The sequence below is a fragment of the Apis cerana genome, linkage group LG12 (genome assembly GCF_029169275.1).
Source record: "Apis cerana isolate GH-2021 linkage group LG12, AcerK_1.0, whole genome shotgun sequence".
NCBI lineage: Eukaryota > Metazoa > Arthropoda > Insecta > Hymenoptera > Apidae > Apis > Apis cerana.
Genome location: NC_083863.1, coordinates 7,977,909 through 8,001,317, shown reverse-complemented (window position 1 = coordinate 8,001,317; position 23,409 = coordinate 7,977,909). Strand labels below are relative to the sequence as shown.

The window sequence follows — 23,409 nt, the reverse complement described above, 5'->3', positions numbered from 1 at the left end:
ATAATATAGATCATAACATATTCGTATATACATTTCATATCTTATAATCTATAAAATATTAAGCAGATAATATGTAAGGAAGATTAATACAATTTTTTATAATACACATACACTATATAAATTTTTTTTATAGTACATAATGCATACATTTGATAATATTTTCTATACGAATTTATGTTTGAAAGAATGAAGAATAAAGAATATTTTAATCAAAATGGCGGATTAAATCTAATTCAAATTTAACGGTTAGTTTTTATTTTTAAAAATAAAAAAACAAATTTATAAAATATTTATAAAATATACAAATTTTAATAAATAAAAAACAAAATCGTGTTTTACAAAATCATTATAAATAATAATTTTTCACAAAGAAAATTTAATAAACATAATCGCGATAGTACTCCACTTCCTAAAAAAGTACACGTAAACATTGCATGGGTACTATAAACATTTATTACGTCACATAAGTACAATTGAACACCAAAGGGTTTCTAAATAATTATTATTGTTATTGTTACGTTATTAATATGTTTACATTAAAGTTGCTTAAGGCTTTTATATACTCATAAATAATATACTCTCAATTTGCACTTACACAAATACATAATCTCTTAAATATATTTTACTCTCTGTACAACATATGTACAAATATATATATTATATATTATATATGTATACATATCACAATCTTTCGCTCAAAAATACACGTTCACACTGTTCACTTACAAGATTGAAGAATTCTAAAACATTATATTAATAATTTGAATGATGATGTTATAATACGTTCGATGAATAAATTGATTATATTTTTGAAATAACATGAAGCTAAATTTTCAATTACAATATATTCACAAATTATAAAAATTATTCAAAACAATGAAATCGAAATACATAACCTAATGTATAATAATAACTCAAATTGGAATTCAGTGAGAATTAATTATAAAAAAAATAAATCAAACTTTTATAATTCCAACAATTATTAATCATAAATCTTATAAAGTCTGCAATATATCTCATTATAATATATAATGTTAATGAATATTAATAACTTTGGTATTATTATGTCAAAATTGAATTATAATAGTTCTATGCAGAGAATTGAACATTGCTGTTCAAACTATTGCCATTTTTGTTAATAAATTCATATCAAATCCTAAAAGCTCATAAATCACACTTATTGTCAACTATAGACTAATATTCAATCAAATAAATTGATCATTATTAAAAAAAAAAGAATCAAAAATTTTTTTCATCATTAATTCAAAGCATTATATTGGAATTTTATTAATTAATAATTCATATTCAAAATATAATAAAGAAAATAAATAATTATAGTTTTGTATATATATAATACTTGGAAAGAATGCTATAACAACTTTACTTTTGCTATATAACGAATAGTTTGCTTTAAAGCTTAACAAACTCATTCTACAATTTATCTTTTTTCTTCTTTTTTTCAAGTAAGACTATAATATTCTTTACAATCTTATAACATCATAAATTTTGCTTTGTATCAGAGAAGCATAATATTTCTAGTTAAATTTATAACTTATAATATATAATAAACGTATTGTACTACCTGCATTCAGTCTTTATTGATAAATTAATTAAAAATCATGGAAAAAAATCATTGTGTGTACATTTTACTGTAAAATTAACTAGGAACTACAAATAGGATAAAAATTTTTTAATTAAACTGGGTCCCAATTTTATAATTATTTGCCCTTCTGTATATTTAAGACTTCATTTTGAAATAATTATAACTATTAATGTTATTATTTTTGTAATTGTATAATAGACAGCAATATTAGTTTTGTAATAGTTTACTGTACTGGAAAGCTAAGTAAGAACTGCTCATAATGTAGAAAGAATAGGACTCTGAGAATATTATAGATGCAAATATTTATAACTAACAAATCTAATTTATAACACACAGAGAATGCATAAAAATCTGAATCAATACTTTGACAAACCCTGATATCTCGCGAGTCAAATTGAAATATATTTTTTTTCTTTTTTTTCTTTTTCTTTTTTTTTTTTTTTCCATTTGTCAAACAGTTTTAATTCCGTTTAAGAATAATGTAGAACTCTTTAGAACATGAGTCAATAACCATTTACCTTTATCTTGAGCTTTGTGTGACTGATATTAATTGTCAACGATTTGTCATGGCAGTATAGAAATGGCAGCTTATTTAGTGAGATAAAACTCATCTTGAATAGCTGAAGATCGAGTAAGACATCCGCTGGTCTAGAATTGAAATCGAGATTCTTTTCATAGGATTTCCTCCATAATACAAATATTCACACCCGGACGTTAGTAATATGTTGCAGACCATATTCATTTCATGAATCTTTTCATAATAATTCTAAGACCAATTCTTTTTCTTCTACTGAACTTTTATCAATTCCCATAATCACTTTGTTTATAATTTCAATCACCTGAACTTGATGATTTACCACCTTCAAGTGTCTGTTCATACAGACAAAGTGCACGATGAACGAATTCGTATTGTTCTGCTGTCTGAACCATACCACCTCTGTCATATCTGAAAAAAAATTTTAAGACATTAAAATTTAAATAAGTTATAAATTTTAGTTCATCAAATAAATATTTTATACCTCATTTGGCATAAAATACCCAATACATCTACATTCCCATCTCGTAATAACTGCGTCATTCCCGTAGCTAAAGCTATGAAACAACCAGTTCGTCCAATTCCAGCACTACAATGAACAACGACCGGACCTGGTAAAGAATTTACTTCTGCAGCTAAACTAACAAGGGTATCTGCTGTTTGAGGTACAGCATGGTCTGGCCATGAATCATACCTATATTTGTTTATTAATCATATATTAAGTAATCCAATAATATGACTCAAACAGAATAAAGATTTTAATGTAATTACCAGTAATGCTGCACATGCTTCCTTTCGCCTTCATATCGAAGTTCTAAATCTCTGATCGTATATCCTTCTCTTGTGTCAATAGAAGTAACAATAATAGTAAACAGTCCAGCCTGTATGCGATTATTTTTATCCAATGGAAAATATGCTTCGCATTTTGTTTTGGCGGCTTCATATAATTTCGTCATCATAACTATCGCGGGTACTTTTTCTGCCCAAATCATTTTCCAAAAATCATCCACAGTGTGAGCTAATGGTCCCTGTGTTGCAATATAGCGTGCATCTTCTCCATCATATCCCTGTAGATTAAAATATTTAGATAGGATAAAGATAATAACGCGAAATTTTTAATTTTTTAGTTCTTTTCTCCTTAAACATACTCGAATATAATTGGCATTAATATAACTCGAAAGAGGATCATCCGAAGGTCCCGGTAAAATCACTCTTGACTGTGGATTTGGTAATACGGAACAATATCTATTCTTCACCCCAGATCCACATATATCTAATTTCTCGGGTAAATTGAGAGGAACTTCCCAAAATTCTTTATGTAAGGATGCTGTGTCACTGATTGCCTTTCTAAGTTGTGCTCTTGATAAAACATTTCCAGCGCTTAATAGAAATTCTTCTGCAGTACATTCACGAGTAGGTGTAACAATATGAGGTGGACTTTCTGGAGGTGGTGCCAATTCTATAGTCAAACTTGCGCTTGATCCACGTCGTTCTAACAATCCTTTAGTTCTTATGCGTATCGGTTCCGGTCTGCGTTCTGGAGTTGCTACTGACATTACCTAATAAAATAAATAAAAATTCATTAATTTTATAATCATTATTTCAATATTTAATTGTATCATTTTGATCAGTTAATAATCATACTTCTGGTAAACCAATGGCTTGCGTAAGAGATCGAGTAGGAACAGATTGAACTGATGATTTCGTTGCGGGTTGATGAACCCATTCAATCGATCCTTTTGAAGATTTTATAGATTTTTCCGGATGACCCACAGCACCTTCCTCTACCAAACCTCTCCTATCACCATCTTCGGTATCTTTTTCACGCGACATTTGTTTCCGCAGCCATAACAAAATCTATAAATGGAATTTGGAATAAATATCTTATTCAGATATATATATTGGATAACATAGAAATAAAATTTGAGAAAAATCTTACCAGAAATGTAAAGAGAATGACGCCACCGATGGCGCAAACTGCTACGAACAGGGGCAATTGCCAATCTAGCCATGATAAGGTTGCAGTGGAACGTACCTCCTGTCCTGTGCGGGTACTGAGTTGAGCTGCTTGCAAATCCATTCCAGCATCATCCAGTCCCGTTATGGACTGTGGGATCCTATGTATAAAAAGTTGATATCTTAAATTGATATCAAATTCATTCCCATATAAATTAATGATATCTCTATAAATTGATAAATATATACATCAAATAAGAAGTCTAAATATTTACCTGTGATGAGATCGAGCAGACATTCCCTCTGTAGATGGCAATAAAGGAATAGGTAGCACAGTATCTGTGTGCCACCTTTGTCCAGTAATTAAGTAAAATTTCTCCAAGGGACTTGAATTGTCATTGCTTGAAATTTCATAATAATTTGCATCATTCACATAGTGATTAGTTAAAGGAGTGCTTGTTCCTCCTGGAAAAAAAGATCAAATTTTTTTTAATCATTCAATATCACAACAATTATATTATCTTGAGTGTGCTAAGATTTAATATCAATATAGTACATTAAAAATAATTTAACCAATTTATAAAAAATATTTTATATCTCACTTTCTATATTAATGTTATCAAGTCAGATATCCATCGATAAAATATTATATTCTGTATATTCACAGTAGTAATTTTTGCTTATTTTGACAATAATAAGCAATATCTTTAAAACGTCATAACGTATATAGTATTTATTTATGCAATGTTATGTGTGGAAGTACACAACACGCGATAAGTCAAACTTTTATCAAAAGAATAAACATTCTACATTTTTCTTTTATTAACGCAATATCGAACACTTTTCCATAATTTCGTACCACCTGTCAATTAGTAATGACACGTTCCACTTAACGTTAATCTGAATTTTTTTAATCTTTATAAAGGAATGTTCGGAAATCATTCCTTCCGACTTTTGTGCCGTTATACAGGAAGTAAACATCGTGTTAATTTTATGAACGGAGCACCAAGTAGATTCTGAAGTAGGGAAGGGTGACAAGGCAACGAGGAGATAGACTATACACCAATGAGAGAACTGCATGTGACAAGTGGATGAATAGACATCGTTCCAGTCACTGACACAATCGTGCAACAGTCACCGTCTGTGTACATGTACTTCCATTTATACACAAACACGAAAGTGGAGGAACACGAATAAACTACATCCTGTTTTCCAACTGTGTATACAGAACTAATACATACGTATCGAGGAAGTCGCGATATTCGTATAAATAAAAAAGAAATTTCCAAAAAAGAAATGTTACCGATACCTGTTGTTAGAAACAAATACAGAAGGAACACAAGGATGATACGATTTAAAGTAACGTATGAATCGCGATTTGAAAATAGCGGCTGCACGAACATATAAACAGCCATGTTGATATCGTTAATAGAGACCGAACGATCTCCACTGCGCAAGCTTCTCGTTCGAACTGCCGAAGACGTCGCTCGTGTACCCTGACCTGGGCTTCGGTTCCCTTCGGCCTTGCACTCGGTTACATACGGGAGGAAATATCGGCCAATCAGTGACGAGCTGCACGCAAACACCAGCCAATCACATGGACGGTTTACTAGCGGTGCTGGGAATTTGGCGGGAGAAACTCAAGGTGAATGAAAGCGAAGCACGTGCATCTAATGATAGTAAAGTGTATTCGGAATCAAGTTTTACGTTTGCCTATTGAGATCGAACGAGAAGCATTGCGTTGCATCTTGACTAGGACACGAATACACATCGTTTTGATTCGTTTGATGCGTTTTCACGCGGTCGGTATCGTGTTCACTTCCGATAATAGTATTTTTTTTTCCACGCATTAATAATAGGAAGACTTTATTCAACGATTTATAAACGAATTATTTTTTCACAAAATTCATTTCTACAATTTATCTCGAAGAACAAAGGGAAAAAAAAATATATGACTTATTTTTACTCGTTATATCATTAGATCAATAGAATCTCAATTTATGAATAAATAACGGCAAAGAAAAACGTAAACATATCTCCCTAAGAGTATTTATGGGTCATGGATATTCGTCATGGTGGTTAACATCAAAAGAAATATTTTTCTGATACGCTGACGCATCCCAGGGATGAATCACTTTATAGTATGCTGTAAAATTAAATTCTCTCACGAAGAAAATAAGAATAATGAAAAATATTCAGATTCGTATTACCGTGTACTAAAACTCCGTCGAAACACTGTCTCATGTTTGCATCGGTACTATACTTTTCCATCCGTGAACGATAAAAAATTTGTAAATGATCGTTTCTCGATTCTCTCTTTTTTTTTTTTTTTTTTTTACAAATACAAATACATCGATCGATCGATTTGTAAGCAATGATGAAACAATCTTCGTTTATCTCGTAGTGACGAGATTGAACGATGCAAAACAGCGGTTATTTTTCTCGACGTTAAAAGGCGAGAGCGGCTCGATTTTATCAATTATCCATCAGTTAAGACAATATTGGATCGAGCAAACGTCTAGGCGTGCGTCTTACGCATTTCTCAAGAATATCTTGGTGAATCAGAAAACCGGATGTTGCCCATTCATCCCTGCCATACGGCCGACATCCAATATTCGCTCTGTCGAATCGCTCTGTTTATAATTTTATACCTTCACACCTTGCGTAAGAAAAATTACAGCGGTATATCGTTTCTTTTCTCTTTTGTCTTAAAATTTTATTCCAACTTAATACGTTCTTCCGGTCATCGATGTTTCATTCTTTACAAACGATAAAAGTTTGTCGAATATTCGTTTTTAAATAAGTCTTTTTTTCTTACTTATGACTCAAATCTTGTCATTGTCACTTCTTTCTCTATTCAAACTTTTAAACACTTCTTTTTCTCTCTCTCCCCCTCTCTCTCTTTCTAATCGACTCGACCAGTGACCAATCACATGCTGCAACAATTACTCATATTACACAATACTCCGTGTACCGTATTCTCCGAAGCTAACGTTCAACGAACTCCCCCCTTTCCCTGAAGCTGCCTACCGATGCCTGTCGCTCAACAATGCTGACCGACTGTCATTGTTGCAACAACCGGCTGAAAAATCAATAACCGATAGCCCAGCTTTCAACCGAATTTTCGATCCACTCTCTCTCTCTGCGTTTATCCGATGGATTCGTTAAATTAATCGAGAGCCTCCGTTCGAACGAAGCCAATTCTCACGATATCTGCGGTTCAGATACCTCGTCGTGTCCTCGTGTGATCACGATTTCTCGAATGCTCGAGAGTGGTAGTTTTAACAGCATTGTTAAAAAAAGGAAAGAATCTATTTTAGATACATACGTTACGTATGATCGCGCGCGTTGAATATTTCCAAATAATATAACGAAAATAAAACGTTACGTACACACTCGTTGATTGTAAAAAAGGAAATTTTTTTTAAATTTAATAATACCCATCTGAATGAAATCATCGAGTAACTAAGTTAAGATTTTTAATACGATCGATATATATCATCCTCGTTATTTTTTTTTTAGCAATGCTTAAACCAATTTTGGATTGTTCAATAATTCGATTAAACTTCACTATTGGCGTTCCATACTACAAGCTGTTGAATATTCGATTCAATTGTTGCTAAATCAATCGAGTTCGAGTGTAATCGTAAAATCACGAGAATGGAACAAGGAATATTAGCAGTTTAACTTTTCCAATTCCGCGAATGAATCGATGGAAGCGTCGGGTGAGAAGAAAGAAAAATTATCGGCGGGGAGGTCGATCGAATTTTCGATTCGTACGATTCAAAATTTCGGCCAAACCACTTTTACCGCACATTCCGTAGTTGAAGATTTATCGAGATTCACTCTTATTCTAATTTGGTCGATCTGGGGGCATATTAGAACTTGGTAGATAAAAAATTGAAAACTCGAGATAAAAAAAAATCGACGAGAACACTGGATCGAAGCACTCGGAAGGGAAAGAAAAAGGGAGAAAAAAAAGAAAAAAAAAATTGTCGACGAAAAAAAAGACAAAGTTTGACGAGTGTACGGGAGCGTGGATTCGTACGAATCGTAGGGAGGTCGTGGCACCGACTAAATTAGAGGCTCCATTCACCCTTCGGAGGGGGCTTGCGAGCTTTCGCAGGGCGCACGCAGCCAGACACGCACTTGCGTAAAATTGTGTACCGTCGATTCGAACGAGAAACGCGTGGGTGGTATCGAGACACGTCTTTCGAGGGTTTCTTTTCTCTCTCTCTCTTTTTTTCCCTCGAGTGTCCTGTCGAGAAATACGGGTAAAAGACTTGGAAATTTATTTATTTTTTTTTTTAGAATAAAATTTTTTGTAAAATCGTATAAATTTGTGTAGGATTATTGTACGATTATATTTTCGATACTTTATTCGAATCGGAAAATTTGTGCGTAGAAAAAGTGTAATTCTTTGTTTGAAAAAATATTTACAATATTTTCGACGATCTGATGAGAAAGGAATTAGTTGAACGGTAAATTCACTCGGGCCACGTAATTCAAACGTTGGACGATATGAGAAAAAGAGAAAAGTGATTTTCAATGTCTCTCTGAGAGACATCAAGAGAAGAAGAAAAAGAAGAAAAAAGAAATGAATCGTCCTATAATTATCGTAGCGCGACGAGGCACGATAAATCGTCAGTCAAAGGAATTTTATCCATCCACATGGATACGCGTATCGCTCAATGAAAACTCGTTTAACATTTACTATAAAGCCTTCGTTATTCATCGTGAGTCATTGGCCGCGTACGGTCCTCGCGACCACCGCTGATAAAGCGCTTTTGAAAAAACTGTGCATCGATCCTTCTTTACAAAAAAAATAATCTTCCGTTTCGACGTTCCCTTACAATTTTAATTATCGCCTTATGGATTTTCTATTCTTTTTTTCTCTCTTCAGATTAGGTAAATAAAACGTAAAGATGGTGGAAAATTATTATGATATTGCGTGAAAAAATGGTTCGACCAAGAAGTAGATGTACGAAGGCTTTTTTTTTTTTTTTCTTTAAATAAAATTACATTGTTTTAATTATAGCAATCGAGAAAAGTGTTGATCTATTTACGTCGAAAAATCATTAGTTTGGAAGATGTTGCAGGTTTTACGAACTTTACAATATCCTTTAAACCAATGATCTTTTAAGTAATATCTTTTAATAATTTTTCCTCAATAAAAATAGTCGAACTGCATCGATTTTATTGCATTTACAAAAAAATAAAAATCTAATCAGATCATATCCTTTTTTTTCTCTTGTTTGAGTCATTTTCAATCGGTGGACAGTTTTCCACCAGTTTTATTATTAGCAACTCGTCACTATTGTATCGTTCGATTAATCAGTTGGTAACAAATTCGAATATCACTTTGACTCGTCGTGATTTAACGACGAGAGCGGGAAAAGAAAAAAATCTGAGAGAAAATTGCGAAGAGTTTACCGAGGAGGAGAAGTTATTTTCGAAGGCGTGGGCGTGAAGGGAAGCCGTGGAGACGGTATCTAAGGGCGATAAACATAATCACTCTAACCAGTACCTTGATATATTCCCTATCCCGGTCAGTCGAGGCCCTTCTTCTTCTTCTTCTTCTTCTTGTTTCAAAAACCTTTGGAAACACGAAAGGAGGGGAAGAACACCCACGGAAATTTTCTCCCCGCTTATCCGCTTAAACACGTGCTCCACCGCCTTCCGCTCCTCGTCTCTCGCTTCCTTTCTCGCACCTGCAATTTTTCGAAAAATGAAACGAATGTTCTGGATAATAATTTGCGAATAATTAACGACGAGCGATTGTTGAAAGGGTTGAAATTGGGGATAAACTGTTGGTGATTTGAATACAATTTTTTGGATCGATAATTTGGCGTGGAAAAATGCAATTGCATTTTTAACGACAGACGATGGGAGTTAACTGCGTTGAAGTAGATTAAATTATGCCGAATCGATTTCTCGGCGGAGTAGGTTGCTCGTCTCATGATAGAATGACTCATAGGAAATCTACGTGACCGTACTCCTGATTCGGCTAATTAAAACGTTTCTCGCACGCGAACGTAAATTTCAATAATTTTGTCGTTCTTAATCGCGATTATGAAGAAATTTACAACTACGTACGACAAAACTCTAAGCTAAGCGAATATTAATCGATCGATTGTTTTTCTAAATTCATAACTTCAAAAAAATGCATCGTAATAAACTCGAGTAAATTTATTATCAAGAAATGTGTAACAGTCACACGAATATTAATAAATCGATTATTTTCTCTCATCGTGATAACAAAGTAAATATCCAAGAAGTAAATTAAATTTACCCCATGCAGGGTGAACCGAATCGGTGGAAATTAACAGGAAATCGTGGAGCAAACACCTTTAGCTCACCTTTAAGTGCACGTAAAGGAGTCGTCAGTTTGTTTCTCGGTGGGAATCGCGTTACTCGTCTCGCGTCTCTCGTCGTCGCGGACCTCGATCCTTGAAAAATTCATCGTTCCGGTTCGTTCGAAGGAGCGACGAACACCACTCCAACGGTCCATTCAGAGATCTCTGTGTGTCGATTCACCCCTCGTCGTAGGCGTCTCGTTACGAGTAGTCGACCACCGGCCCCACGCGTGCACGCGCGTCAGACCCCTCTCAACTTCTACTCGATTCTTCTCTCACCTTCCTCTCATTCCTCTATTCCCTCCCTCGCCAAATTATATACTTCTCCTCGACGAAGCTACCACGATCACGTGCAAACACCCTCTCGGTTCTCCTTACCGAATCGTCAACTACAAATTACCACCTCTTTCTACTCGCTCTTTCCTCAACGAAGCTATCACTCGCCTCGACTTCTTACTCTCGCCTACCTCTCGACCGACACTCCTGGTATCACCAACGTCGTGTAATCTTATCCGACAATATCTCGGAGCATACGAATAATCTTTTTCCCTTCCTTTTTCCTCGTTCTTTCCTCTCGTTTCTTTTTATCCTCGCCCCTGTGCACGATCGTCCGTCCCAACGGGGGAAGGATCGACGAGAACTCGGTGGAACGAAAGGAGGAAGAGAAAGTTAACGGGCAGACGGAAGTGGCGCGGCACCGGCCACTCGCATTCGACGCATCTGAATGGCGTCTGAACGGGTTGCAAAATGACGGCCAACTGCATTCACCTCTTTCGGTGGCCGTGGAGGGTGGCGAGGTGGAGTGCAGACGCGCGCATTCGTGACACGGATACGAGGCGACCCACCTTCCCCTCTTTTACACTGCAAGCCTCCCCGCTTCATCCCCTTTCCAACGGCCGAGAGGGTGCCGCGGCCACCGACCACCACCACCACGACCAGAGGTGGCTGCCTCCTCTCCTTCTCCTCCGCCGACTTCCAACTCCCCCCCCGCACTTTTCCATTCGGCTTCTCCACCCCCTTTCGCCGCGTCTCCTCCAGAGGCATCGTTCGCCTTTATCGAGGGTGCGATGTCGCCTTTTTCCCCCTTCCTCGGGGAGGGGAGCTTGAATGGCCGGGAGAAACGAACGAACCGGGCCGCATTATTATTTTCGGATAGTTCAGGGACGGTTCAATCTCTCGCGTCGAGGGATTCGATGCGTCGCACTCGACCTATTTTAACGGGGTTTAATTCGGTTTTCGAAGGCGAAAAATCACTTGGGCCGGAACAGAGGCAGAGAGAGAGAGAAGGGAGGGGGATCGATGAACGCGCGGCACGCTTTTAAAATAAATTCTATCCGAAGGTGTTCGAACGCCCCTCGCCTCGTGGCGTTCGATACGCTCGAAACGCGATACGTGGTTGTTTATAATGAAAATTGAGTTTGGTTAGGTGATCTGGTTCGTGAAACGGGATATTGTCGGGCAGGGATTATTTATAAACAGATTATCGGGGGTATTAAAGCGAAGGTAAAAGATAAAAGTTTGTTGTTGTCCAGTTTGTTATTCGTGAAAGTATATTGATCAAAGAGATCGAATCAATTTAATTTTATAACCATTGTATTCCTCCGAACGAATTTCCATCCGAAATTTCGCTTCCCTTCCCCTCCTTTTTTCAATAATGCATCGGGGCGAAAGGAGAAGGAAAATGACGTTTCTAATTCTAATTACCCTCGATTCCCCTAATTCGATCCTCGTTTGAACCCAGCCTCGCCGAAACAAAGCTTGCAAAACCTTTCGATTGCCCCGTTCAAAGAAAATCGATCGACAACCCCCTGTTACAAACCTTCCTGTCCAACCTTCGATCCAACCGGATTAAAGAGAACCTTGTTTCGTTCCGTTCGAAACGAAACGAAACGAAAAAGGAAAAAGGAAAAGTAACAACAATCGATCAACAACCCTTACCATCGATCCACGTTGTCCCAATTCGTTCTCCAAACCCCCTTCATTCAACCCGCCCATAAAAGAAGCTTATGTACGCTTCTCCCACTTCCATTCCACTCGTATATACATATACACATACATATACATCTCTCGATTCTTTCGTTTCAACCCTTCCCCCTCCCCCTTCCCTCCCCAGAACCGTCTGCGTCTGCCCCTCTCTTTTTCGTTCATCCGTGTCCGAGTAGCAATTGAAAGGCAGCGAGAAAGGGACGAAGGGGCAGGAAGGAGGGGGAGGGGTGGAAGGAGAGAGGATGGGAATGTTGAATGAGGACTGGAGGTTGGGGCGTGGGGTGCAAAAGGGGAACCGGCTGCGGCACGGGGAGGGGGAAGCGCAAGTTGGCCGAGAAGGGCGAAGGAAAAGGGGGGCTAGAATGTAGGCTAGTCTCCTGGGCGAACCGCGTCCCCAATCGATACACACGCGGCAAAACCACTTCTGCAACCCCCGACGATTTTCACTCTCCTTTCGCCACGATCGAAAGATCGAAATTTTTCTTTCCTTTTTTTTCTTCTCTCCTCTCGCGGATGTTTTCCTCGAGCGAATTTTCACTTTTTTGAAATCGAACGACACTCAACTTCTTATTCTTTTTTTCGGGGGGAGGGGATTTTAAGATTTTTCATCGAATTTTTTTGAGACGAACGAACTGTTCGAATGGAAAGTTATTATTTACGCTTCTTTCTTTTCTTATTCTTTTATTTTTTTCTTTGGAAAGAGATAAAAGGAGTTAATTTTGCTCCTTTTTCCTTCTCTCCTCCTCCTCTCCCGTCCTTCTGAATTCGATTTATTGCACGATGACTCGGATTTTTTTCTATTCGAAGAAACGAATCGCTTTACTTTCAATGAAACGTACTTACGCAGCCTTCATTAATGCTCCTTACAACCGCATGCAACCGTATATATTTGTTTCCTCTATCGATGCAGGAATACACGCATTTTAAAGAACACCTACGACTCGCAATACCCGTGGGACGCCGAGTTAATTTTATTTCTCTGCGGTGGATGAGTAGGAAAGCTGCTCGCGTTACATCGAAAACTATCGTTAGGCTCTATTTCACGTTTCGTAGGAAACGAGAGATCTCTGCCACGTCATTCATATTATCCAATATTTAATATTCTTTCTTAATTAAAAAAAAAAAAATCATTCCCACTCGTACATTCTACATTTTCCATTCCTTTCGTTATATTCATACTATTTTTTCCTTCGTAATTCTTTATATATTTTTTTCTTTTATTCGACCGATTTTATCCCTATCGGCGTGTCACGAGTTCGAAAGATTAATTTCTTCGCTGGCCGGATGTCGTAAATTGATGAGAGCTTCGGTATCGTCCGAGTCCCAGCTTACGAACTCTGCCCGTGCGCGTGCAACGGACAGGTGATTGACGAAGTGCTTTGACACAGAGGGTTGAGGGGGGGAAAAAGGAAAGAGGTTGCAGGGAAAAACTGCAATTGTGCCGCTGCCAAGTGCGACGCGCGAAAAGGGTAGACGGCCGGTTCTCTCTCGGAGGAAAAATGGTAGCGGATACGCGTGTATTTTCAACATTTTTCCCGCGTACAAAATATTCCTTTGCCTTTTCGAAAATATATCTCCCAATATTCCCCGGTATATGCGCTTTATTTCTTTGTTTGTTGTTTTCCTGCGCGAATATATATATCCGGGGATATCTTCTTTTTCAAAATATTTTCGAAAAATATTTTTCCGCGCGAAATTTCGATTTCGATCGATCTTGGGTGAAATATTCGAGAAAGAGAAGAAAATGATAAGAGAAATATCGAAAGAGTCCAAGAGACTAGATTCTCTTTTTTTCGAAAAAAAATCGCGTTTTAAATCGATCTTCGATGTAAAATCGTCTGCAAATGCGAAAAATCATCGTTCACGCGCGTTGTGGAGAATGGAGAAGCTGCCGTTATTATTACTATTCCGCGGTTCGAGGAAAAAAGAGAGGAAAAAGAGAGAAGAAAAGAAAAGAAAAAACATCCGGGATCCAAACGCTTGGATATCGTTTTATTCGCCCGTTAGCCGATCTGACCGCGTCATTTCCTGTTCCGGCTGGCAGTCTCGCGCGCGGAGAGGAATAAGAATACCATTCTTCTCTCGACTCGAGAACTCTCGGAAGAATCGCCTTATCAAATTTGTATCGAGCGAACATCTGAACCGCGCAGGAAAATCGATATTTCCGGCGGAAACGAAAGTGAAGTAGAAACATATCCTCTCCCCGTCCATTCAAATTCAAGACGAGAAAAAGGATCGAATTTAAATTTTATATATTTTTTAATTTAAAAAAGGAATTAATTTTCCGAAAACGAATCGAGACGAGATCCAGCCGTCGACTCGAGACGGCTGCAGAGGCCGTTATGTTTCTATTTTCACGCTCGAGAAGCCGTAGGTGGTGATAAACGCCCCATTATGCCCGCTTCACCAGCCAAATCCCCCGTGTTTTCCTTTCCACGGTTGCTTTAAACGATCCGCGATCACGTCACATCCGCTTCCGGCCGGTAATCGGCCCGACCTTCACGGTTCCGGCGAAACATCCGTTCGAAGGTCAAGGTTGATCAAAGAATTGGAAAAAATATTCTTTTGCCATTCGCCGACGCGAGGAGAGCGAACGCTAGTGCGTGCTCGTGCCCTCGAGCGCCAATGGCTTAATCGGCCGTTTAACGAATTACAAGCGACAATAGTGTCGTCAATAAACGACTGGCTCGAGTTGTTTCCGCTCGAATTCCTTCCATCCTGTTGTCGCCGGTATTCGAATATCGGTTTACATCGGCGTGGAATAATCTTGCCGCGGAATTTCGATATTTCGATACCACGGCTCGTCTTTCCTTTCCACTTGCAACGTAAATATTTTTGAAGGGAATGTCGCCCTTTCACACTCGAAATTCAATTATCTTGCACAAATCACGGATTTTTCTAACATCGATTCTCGTTTTCGAGAATCGAGTTTCGAGTTTTAATAATTTTAATCATTTGGATAGTTTCCCGATTATTGCTCTCTCGTTTAAAAAACTGGTAATTAATAAATCTCTGTAATATCATCATTTTACGTATATATCAAGTCTTTTCCGAGTTTTTAATTTTGAGTAATCATCGATGAATCTATCGGCTGAAAAGAAATTGGAGAAACTTGCACAGTTAATCGATGAGAGGAGAATTTTTCGAGTGTACACGAGACTTATTTTTCGATCGGACGAACGGTAATTGTGAGCCTCCGAAAGCGGAGGCGCGTGAAAACCGAGCAGATGAATGAAGAATAGAACCGTTGATCCGTTCACTGAATAACATTCCTTCCTCGAAAATAGCCTTTACGTAACGAGCACATGGAAGCATACGCGATTTCCCTTGCTCGTATCATGTAATAGTTAATTAATCCTGATACCTACGCAACGTCTACATTCAGTAAATACGTATATATTCACCAGTCTCGTTCGTTTAAAGGAAGAGAACTTTCCTTTTTCCTTTTTTCAACGCCCAAATCTAGAAAAATCTAACTGCAATATATTTTAAAGCGATTATATATTTCTCGAAAAATTTTATTCCACGATAAAAATAGACAGTAAAATTGTTAACAGCAACGATCATTCCGAGTGATTGAATTCTATATACGAATATTCTCAACAAGAAGAATCGATCTGTTCGACAAGTTTCTGAAACAAAAACCTAACTGCGATATATTTTAAAGCAGATTATATGCATTTCGAAAAATTTTATCCCACGATAAAAATAGACGATCTCGTAAAATAATAGCAATTGTCGATAGAAAATTGCGAGCAATTTAATATAGAAATATTCTTAACAAAAGGAGAATCGACCTTTTCGAGGTGGGACGTGTTGGAAAATTGAAACATCGAAATTTGATTATCTTTAAAGTATAAAATCCGCTCCCTCCTCGTTCCTCTCCCTAATCCCTAAAATACACCAACCTTTTACCTTTTCACGGGGATTTGGTCCCTCCCTGAAACGTTTACAATTTTACGAGGGTGAAACGCGTTAAAACGGATTCGAGCAATTTCGTTCAAAAATAACGAATAGCCGGCCTCTCCTCGGCGTGAACGATCGGCGACGTCACTTCCGGTTTCCGGGCGTGGAAACGCGTCCTTGGGGCAGCGACGATCGACGATTAATCGAGAACACGTAATCGCGAAAACGAGATCGCTCATTTCGTTTCACCTCGGAGAAATTCGAGCAAGTGCATCGGATTCGGAAGAATAGAAATCGTTCTATTCGAGGAAAAAAAAAAAAAGAACGGTTTCCTTCGTTTGGAAACTCTTTTGATCGAGATACGATATATTCCCCTCCCCCCTTTCTTCGACTTTTCACGCGAAATTGAAGATTTCGAATTTTCGAAAGCGATTCTATGGATCTTTTATGGACGGATATATTTGTCGAACGGAGATCGAAATTTGATTTGCGCCGATACTTTAAACTTTTCGAATTTTTAAAATTAATATAAAATGTAATACAACGAATGTAATAAATGTGACAAAGAGATCTTTAGATTTGCTAGAAGAAAATGGTGAAAGGAAAATTGATCGGATCGGTGTAAAATAAAACGTGTTCGAGACGTTTAATCAACTTGAACCGTGATTAAGATGACAAAATAAATCCCTGGCTACTTGCGCATCTCTCTTTATCGAGAGTATTCCGAGATATCGGTTTTTGTTCCTCTCCCGGATGTACGATATCTAATTTCTTCGTTAATAATTGGCACCAATAAAGATCGAACAGGATAACCCGTCCGTCGTCATCGACGAGGAAAAAATCGCGATTTAAAATTTACCGCTGATCTAAAAGTCTAAACAAATTCCAAATAACCTCGTCTTCCCCTTTTTAAATAACCGGAAACAGCCTCCGATAGAGAATAAAAATTTCATTATTACACCGACGAGTTTCATCGATTGATGGAATAAAACTTTCCATTTTCGGTGAAACGTAGTGTAAAAAAAAAGAAAAGAAAAGAAAGAAAAGAAAGAAAGACGGTGTATAATTTTAACCAGCTTTCCAACCAGCTTTAAATAAAGAAAAGGTGCGGAACGGTTGATTTTCTATTCAATGATGGGCGCGCAGGGGTAAAAGGTAGAGCGACAAAGGACACGAATTCTGCGAACGGTCCGCTGAAAACGGTCCAAGGATCCGTTTTCTTCGAATCGCCCTTTAAAGGTCCATCCGGTTTCCCTCTTGTGCTAGAAACCCCTACGTCCTTGCTTCCGCTACTTTACCTCGTATTGTCTCCTTATACCAGTTACGGGGCGGTCAACCAGAGGGAAGGAAACAATCTTCACGCTTCCTGCCCGGAAATGGAAATTTCACGTTCCCTTACACACGAACGAGAAACGTCTATTTATGATAATCATCGAACACGTGATACGATCTTACTTTGTCGATAAGCTAGATTAATTTTGAAAGCTTACGAGTTTTTGAAATTGTTTTTTAAGCTTTCGAAATTTCTATGCTTTCCGAAAGTTTGAATTTTCATACATTGAAATTTAAACTTTGAAAAATTTCAATTAGCTTAAAAATTTAGAAATTTGGAAACTTGTGGATGCGAATTTGTTTTAAAAGAATTTGGAAATTTAAAGTTTGGAAAATTTCAATTAGCTTGAAAATTTAGAAATTTGGAAACTCGTGGATGTGAATTTGTTTTAAAAGAATTTGCAAGTTGGAAACTTAAAGTTTGGAAAGTCGAAAAATTTCAATCAATTTGAAAATTTAGAAATTTGGAAACTTGTCGATGCAAATTTGTTTTAAAAGAATTTGCAAATTGGAAACTTAAAGTTTGGAAAGTTTAAAAAATTTCAATCTACTTGAAAATATTAAAAATTTGGAAATTCGTGGATGCGAACTTGTTTTAAAAAAGAGTTCGCAAGAATTCAGAAATTTTCAAATTAATAAAACCACGCAACTATCCTCAAAGTGATAAATTCAATGAGCAGCGGTTTCCAAATCAAAAATAAACGAACAACTTCTCGAATGCGGATCTCTCTTCTTCCGCGTTTGCGTCACTCGTTCCTTCTCAAGTGAAATAGAAACAAGCATAACTCGGCCGATACCGATCTCCGGTGAAAATGCAATTAACAAGCGTGAGAAGTAACGATCGTCGCTCGTGAGATTCACCCTCTCGTGAGAACCGTCGAAAAGCGCCTAACTCTTTTCTCCTTCCTCTTCTTCTTTTTCTCTTATTTAGGAAGTCTGTACACGAGAGACAGGAATCACGGTTTGGCGAGCTGGTAAAAAGAAAAAGGCGGAACACGTGTTTCTGGAAGAAGAAACGCTTCTTCTGACGGGAATCCCTCGTAACGATCGTTCGTTTCCTCTCGCGCATAAATCATCGGCGGTTAAACGGAAGTAGAGTAGTAGAGTAAAAGAAAAAAAGATATCATTTATGAAATTTATCAATGTTTCAGCATCGATTCCTGACAAATGCGAGAAATTTTGTATCGTGTAATTTTATCGTTATGCTGTATTATATTGTTGTCCCGATGCTATAATATTATTGTAATATAACAACAGAGTTTTGGGATCGAGAGTGGACGAAACAGTGAATATATCGTTACAACGTTAGCACAATATCGATGATATAGCATCTTTAGATATTGAAATGAGTGGAACGGTAAACATCGATGATTAGCATTGTAATATCGTATAACGATGATAATAGTATCTCTTGAAAGTTGACAAAGAACGAAAGAAGAACGTTAACGAAGAAGAGGAAAATTTTTATTTTCTTCCCTTCGAGTTTATTTCCAACCGTTTACTTTTCGAACGTCCAATTCATAACCCGCTAATCCGTTGTGCAAGTTTGACTCTCGTTAATTAATAAAGGCCAGTTAATTTTAATTAAATCGATTAGGGTTCCTGATCGATGGTGTTAACATGGCGCAACGAAGCGTAAATATGATATAATATATTTTTAGTAAAAAAGAAAAAAAAAATATATAAAACGATGTATTAAAAGATCCACGTGGATAATAAAATTATTATTTTCTCAATATGTATTTTTATTATTATTACGAAACGAAGATTCGTATTTCCAATTTAAACTCCGTATTTACCCTCCGTTTTATTTTGTATAAAATTGTATAAAATTGATAATCTCGCGTAAAGATATTTTTAAGGAGGAAAATTCGGGAATTTAATTGATCGATGGTTAAATACCAAAATAAATGTTACTTTGTTCGCGTTCCTTTCTTTTCTTTTTTTTTTTTTTCCTCCGTTTATCTATCCGTACATGTAGGATACGTGAACGTCGGAACAGTGTCGCGGTCTCGTTTTTCAGGATGCAATGCTCGTATTGAAAATGACGTTTAAAAATATGTTTTTTCACGCTATGAAAGAAAATATCGCGATGATGGCGTACAATATCGTGGAAAATGAAGAGGGAAATTCTATTAACGCGAGCTTCCATTATTCCGCTGTGCAACAATTGTTTCGTACCGATCGAGTTTATTCTTATTTACGCGTAGATTGCAAAATTGCAAATTTCTATTAAATTTCAATTCTTTGTTCCATGTCAAAGTAATGTTTGTCCAAGTTTGCGACAGTTATCAAATTGCGAATATCTTGTTTTTTTTATACGTTATGATATCGTTATATAATTTAATAATATTTTATTAACGGAATGTAATTCGAACCCTGATAAAATATGATAAAAATCATTCCAGAAAAAAGATATAAAAAATTTTGTCCATCGATTAAATAAAATCGATCTCTCTTCTTCCATATATATATATTTCTTTAACGCGTGAATTTAAATAAAATCGTATTATTTGGAGAGCAGAATACAATATCACTCATAGATTTTATGAGGTATTATCTTTAAGAGAATTTTAAAAATACCGTTACTTCTGTGAAAGAGGATTCATATTGCGTGAATCGTTTTAATTTAAAGGAAAGGAAGATGATAGATACGTTGTTGTGCTCGTTAAGCGTTATGTTCCTTTCGTCACTGCCTTATTTCTTATTACACGCGATTACTTAAAATCAATTTAGCAATTGATACTAATTGCAAATTCATCCTCGACCCAACAAAATTTCTAAAAGCTTCGCCACGTTTCGATTCCCCACGTGCATTCATCAAAATTTATCCATTCCAAAAAACATTCTCCAAAAATCAAAAATATCGAAGTTCACCCCCAATTCCCCCGGATTTTATATCAAAAGATTTATTTTATCACATTTCTATATCAAAATTCCTATATCGTGTTATTTATCAAAATGTCTATCTCACGTTTTCTCTTTTTTTTTTTTTTATCAAAATTTCCTCAAAAGTTCAAAATTCAAGATATCCAAATATCAAAGTTCGCTCGACGCAGTTCGATCCTCGAATTTATCCTCATCAATTTTCACACTCGTTAAATCGAATTCTCAATACGATCACGTCCGTGTATACATCCAGTTAGAAGAAAGAGAAAGAAAGGGAAAGAAGGAATAATCGAAAATAGAGCTCGAGTCACCATTCTATCTTCGTACCATTCGCACCTTATACGTCCACGATTTTCCTTCTTTCCGAAATCGAAACGCTGGTTCGCGTGAGCGCGATGACTCACGATTTATATAATTTTATTCCAAGCAATTACGCGTTTACCCCGGATACCGAGCGCGTACACTCCGAAGCGGAAGTACACCCACGTCCAGCGAAAGGCTTCGTTGATTAAGGCCGGCCGCTTCCACGGCGCATCGTCGACGCACACGCGCGCGGCTCGAATGTGTCGTAATTGGCGACTAATTAGCAGAAACAAGCGGCAACGATTATCCTGTAAACGACTTTTCGTTCGGAACCGGATACGCTTCATTCGATCGTTTTTCGAAAGGAACGTGCGTGGTTTTCTTCTTTCTCCTTCTTTCCGCGCGAAACGTTTAATCAAACATCGACGGAAAGCTAATGATCGAGAAATTCGCAGATTTATTTACTTTCCGGAAATGCGATTGAAAATGGATTTCTTTGGAACAAATGATTAAAATGATCGACCAGCGTGCGAGTAATACGCTATCAACACGCTGTACATTCATCTGGAACAGTGATGAATACGAACTTAAGCATTCGTAAAGAAGAATGGACAATTTGGAGGAGAGAAAAAGCAGCGAGGATGAGACGAAAATTAAAGAATAAATAGGAGCAGATCTTGCAAACTGGAGTAAGGGGTGGAAAAAGATAGGGGGGAGAGACGGAGAGAGAGTGAATCCGTCCGTGGAGGAAGGAAGGAAGGGGAGGTTGAGAGGAGGGGTTGAGAGAAGAGGAAGCGAAGAGAGAGAGAGAGATAAGCGAGACTGCTCGATAAAGAGAAACGTCAACCCTGCGCATACGCATTGCGAATATCCGAGGTATCTTCAATGGGTCGGTTGCCCATTCGCATCCGCTGCAGGGGTAGAGCCGTTTCATTGAGCGGCTCCGTCGCTTCCGCTTTTCGTTCATGCATCACCCTCTCTCTCTCTCTCTCCTTCTCCTCCTCTTTCGCGAGTTTTTCGCTTCCCCTCTCGGCCCTTCCCCTCGACAACGGTGATCACGGCCTTCTTTAAAGCGGACGATTTCCAACTTTCTGGCGACCAATCTGCTTTCGAGGGATCGAAGGAATCGAAGGGGATGAGAAGGAAATTTTTTTTTAGGGGATAGAAAATTATATATAATTCGTAATTGAAGAGGGATTTGAACGTTTATCGACGCACGAATTACTTGAAATCTAAATCCAAGTACGAACAAGATAGGAAGCGATTAATGCGGAAATTTCACTTCGAAAAACCGACATTGTGTTAGAATGATCGAGATGGAAGAGGGATATAAATTGAAATGTCCTATTTGGAGAAAGTTGAGAAAATGAGAAGACTTGATCGAAGCTCGAGTGAAAGTAATCGGGAGGGAAATTCTCGAGAATTAAATTGGACAATTTTTAGACCTTAAAGATTCCAGACTGAGTTTTCGATACATTTATATTTTCGGATACTTTAAATTGAGGGCATATGTTTAGATTCTACTGAGCATCTAACATTATTCTAATCGAGACTCCCCGCAAATTTTCTCCAAATTCTCTTTCCTCCTAAATAAATAGATTCGGCCCCCTCTTCCAATTCCATCTATCTGTCTCTCCTCGTTTTTCTTCGATGCACAACGTTCGATAAAAATTATTGTTCGGGGAGAAAGGAAAAAGACGAGGCCCACTCGACGTTTATTTCTCACCGTTGCGAATTTATCGTCGCCCTTTTTTTATTCCCTCCTCCGACTCGGCAGCGCTGTTGCGCCCCTAGCAACAACCCCGCCTGGTAATTACAAACTCGAGAAAGAACGATTCGGAACGGGGGGAGAAACGTTTGCACCGCCATCCACCCCTTAACCTCCCCTCTTCCGCGCGGATCGCGCGAGTCCTCGTCGATATCGACTTGGCAACGCAAAATTCCTCTTTCTTTTTCTTTTCCAAAGGATAAATCCGAGAAGAATCGTCGCTGGATCGATCGGATTGTACATTCACCCCTTTGCAAGGGTTTGCTCGCTCGTCAAGAGGGATTATAAATAATTTCATTGCGTGTATCGTGTTTTCTGGGATGCAAAAAATATTCATCGTGGAATTTATAATAGTTAGACTTAAGAAGGAAATAGATTTGCTTCTCCCAGAGGGGTGTTATCGGATTTTTTGTTTACGCGTGTGCTTCTCGATCCTCTGAATTAACATTTTTCAAGTTTTCAATGAAGCAGGGTTGTGACTGCGCCAGGGTTGGCGCGAGGGTAATGCGAAGTGAAATCTGTGGGCTGACCTAGTTCGAAAGCAGTGACGTCGACCAGTCCATTCACCTTCCCGTTTCTTTCAGAACCTCGTTCCTAGAAGCGAAAACTCGATAACGAGCGTCGCTGTGAATCGGATACACGATTTTCCCGCTTAATTCGTTCGCAGAATAACGCACGTTTCTTTCCACGAGAAAAAATATTTTCGAAACTCTGAAACAAATTGAAAACGCCTTCTCTCTGTTGACCTTCTATCGGTTCAATCAGCGTTGAATAA

General features: G+C 37.6%; 2 protein-coding genes across 6 annotated transcripts in view; one reads left to right on the top strand and one right to left on the bottom strand.

Annotated features, from left to right (window-relative positions):
- Positions 1–23,409, top strand: part of LOC108001552 (D-altritol 5-dehydrogenase) — a 34,717-nt gene that overhangs the window by 535 nt on the left and 10,773 nt on the right. The gene's annotated exons all lie outside the window — the stretch shown is intronic.
- LOC107998988 (tyrosine-protein phosphatase non-receptor type 5) lies at positions 279–11,207 on the bottom strand. Of its 5 annotated transcripts, XM_017058601.3 has the most exons (9): positions 10,454–11,207; positions 9,622–9,805; positions 4,370–4,559; positions 4,078–4,276; positions 3,783–3,995; positions 3,287–3,697; positions 2,910–3,205; positions 2,623–2,832; positions 279–2,549 (listed from the first exon to the last, which is right to left on the bottom strand). In XM_017058601.3, the coding sequence occupies exons 3-9, from the start codon at positions 4,390–4,392 to the stop codon at positions 2,435–2,437; spliced, it is 1,467 nt and encodes a 488-aa protein (XP_016914090.1). In that variant the 5' UTR covers positions 4,393–4,559; positions 9,622–9,805; positions 10,454–11,207; the 3' UTR covers positions 279–2,434. The 5 variants fall into 5 exon arrangements, with proteins under 5 accessions (XP_016914090.1, XP_028523075.1, XP_016914088.1 ...); XM_028667274.2 differs by lacking the exons at positions 9,622–9,805; positions 10,454–11,207 and adding an exon at positions 6,305–6,986; XM_017058599.3 differs by lacking the exons at positions 9,622–9,805; positions 10,454–11,207 and adding an exon at positions 5,404–5,592.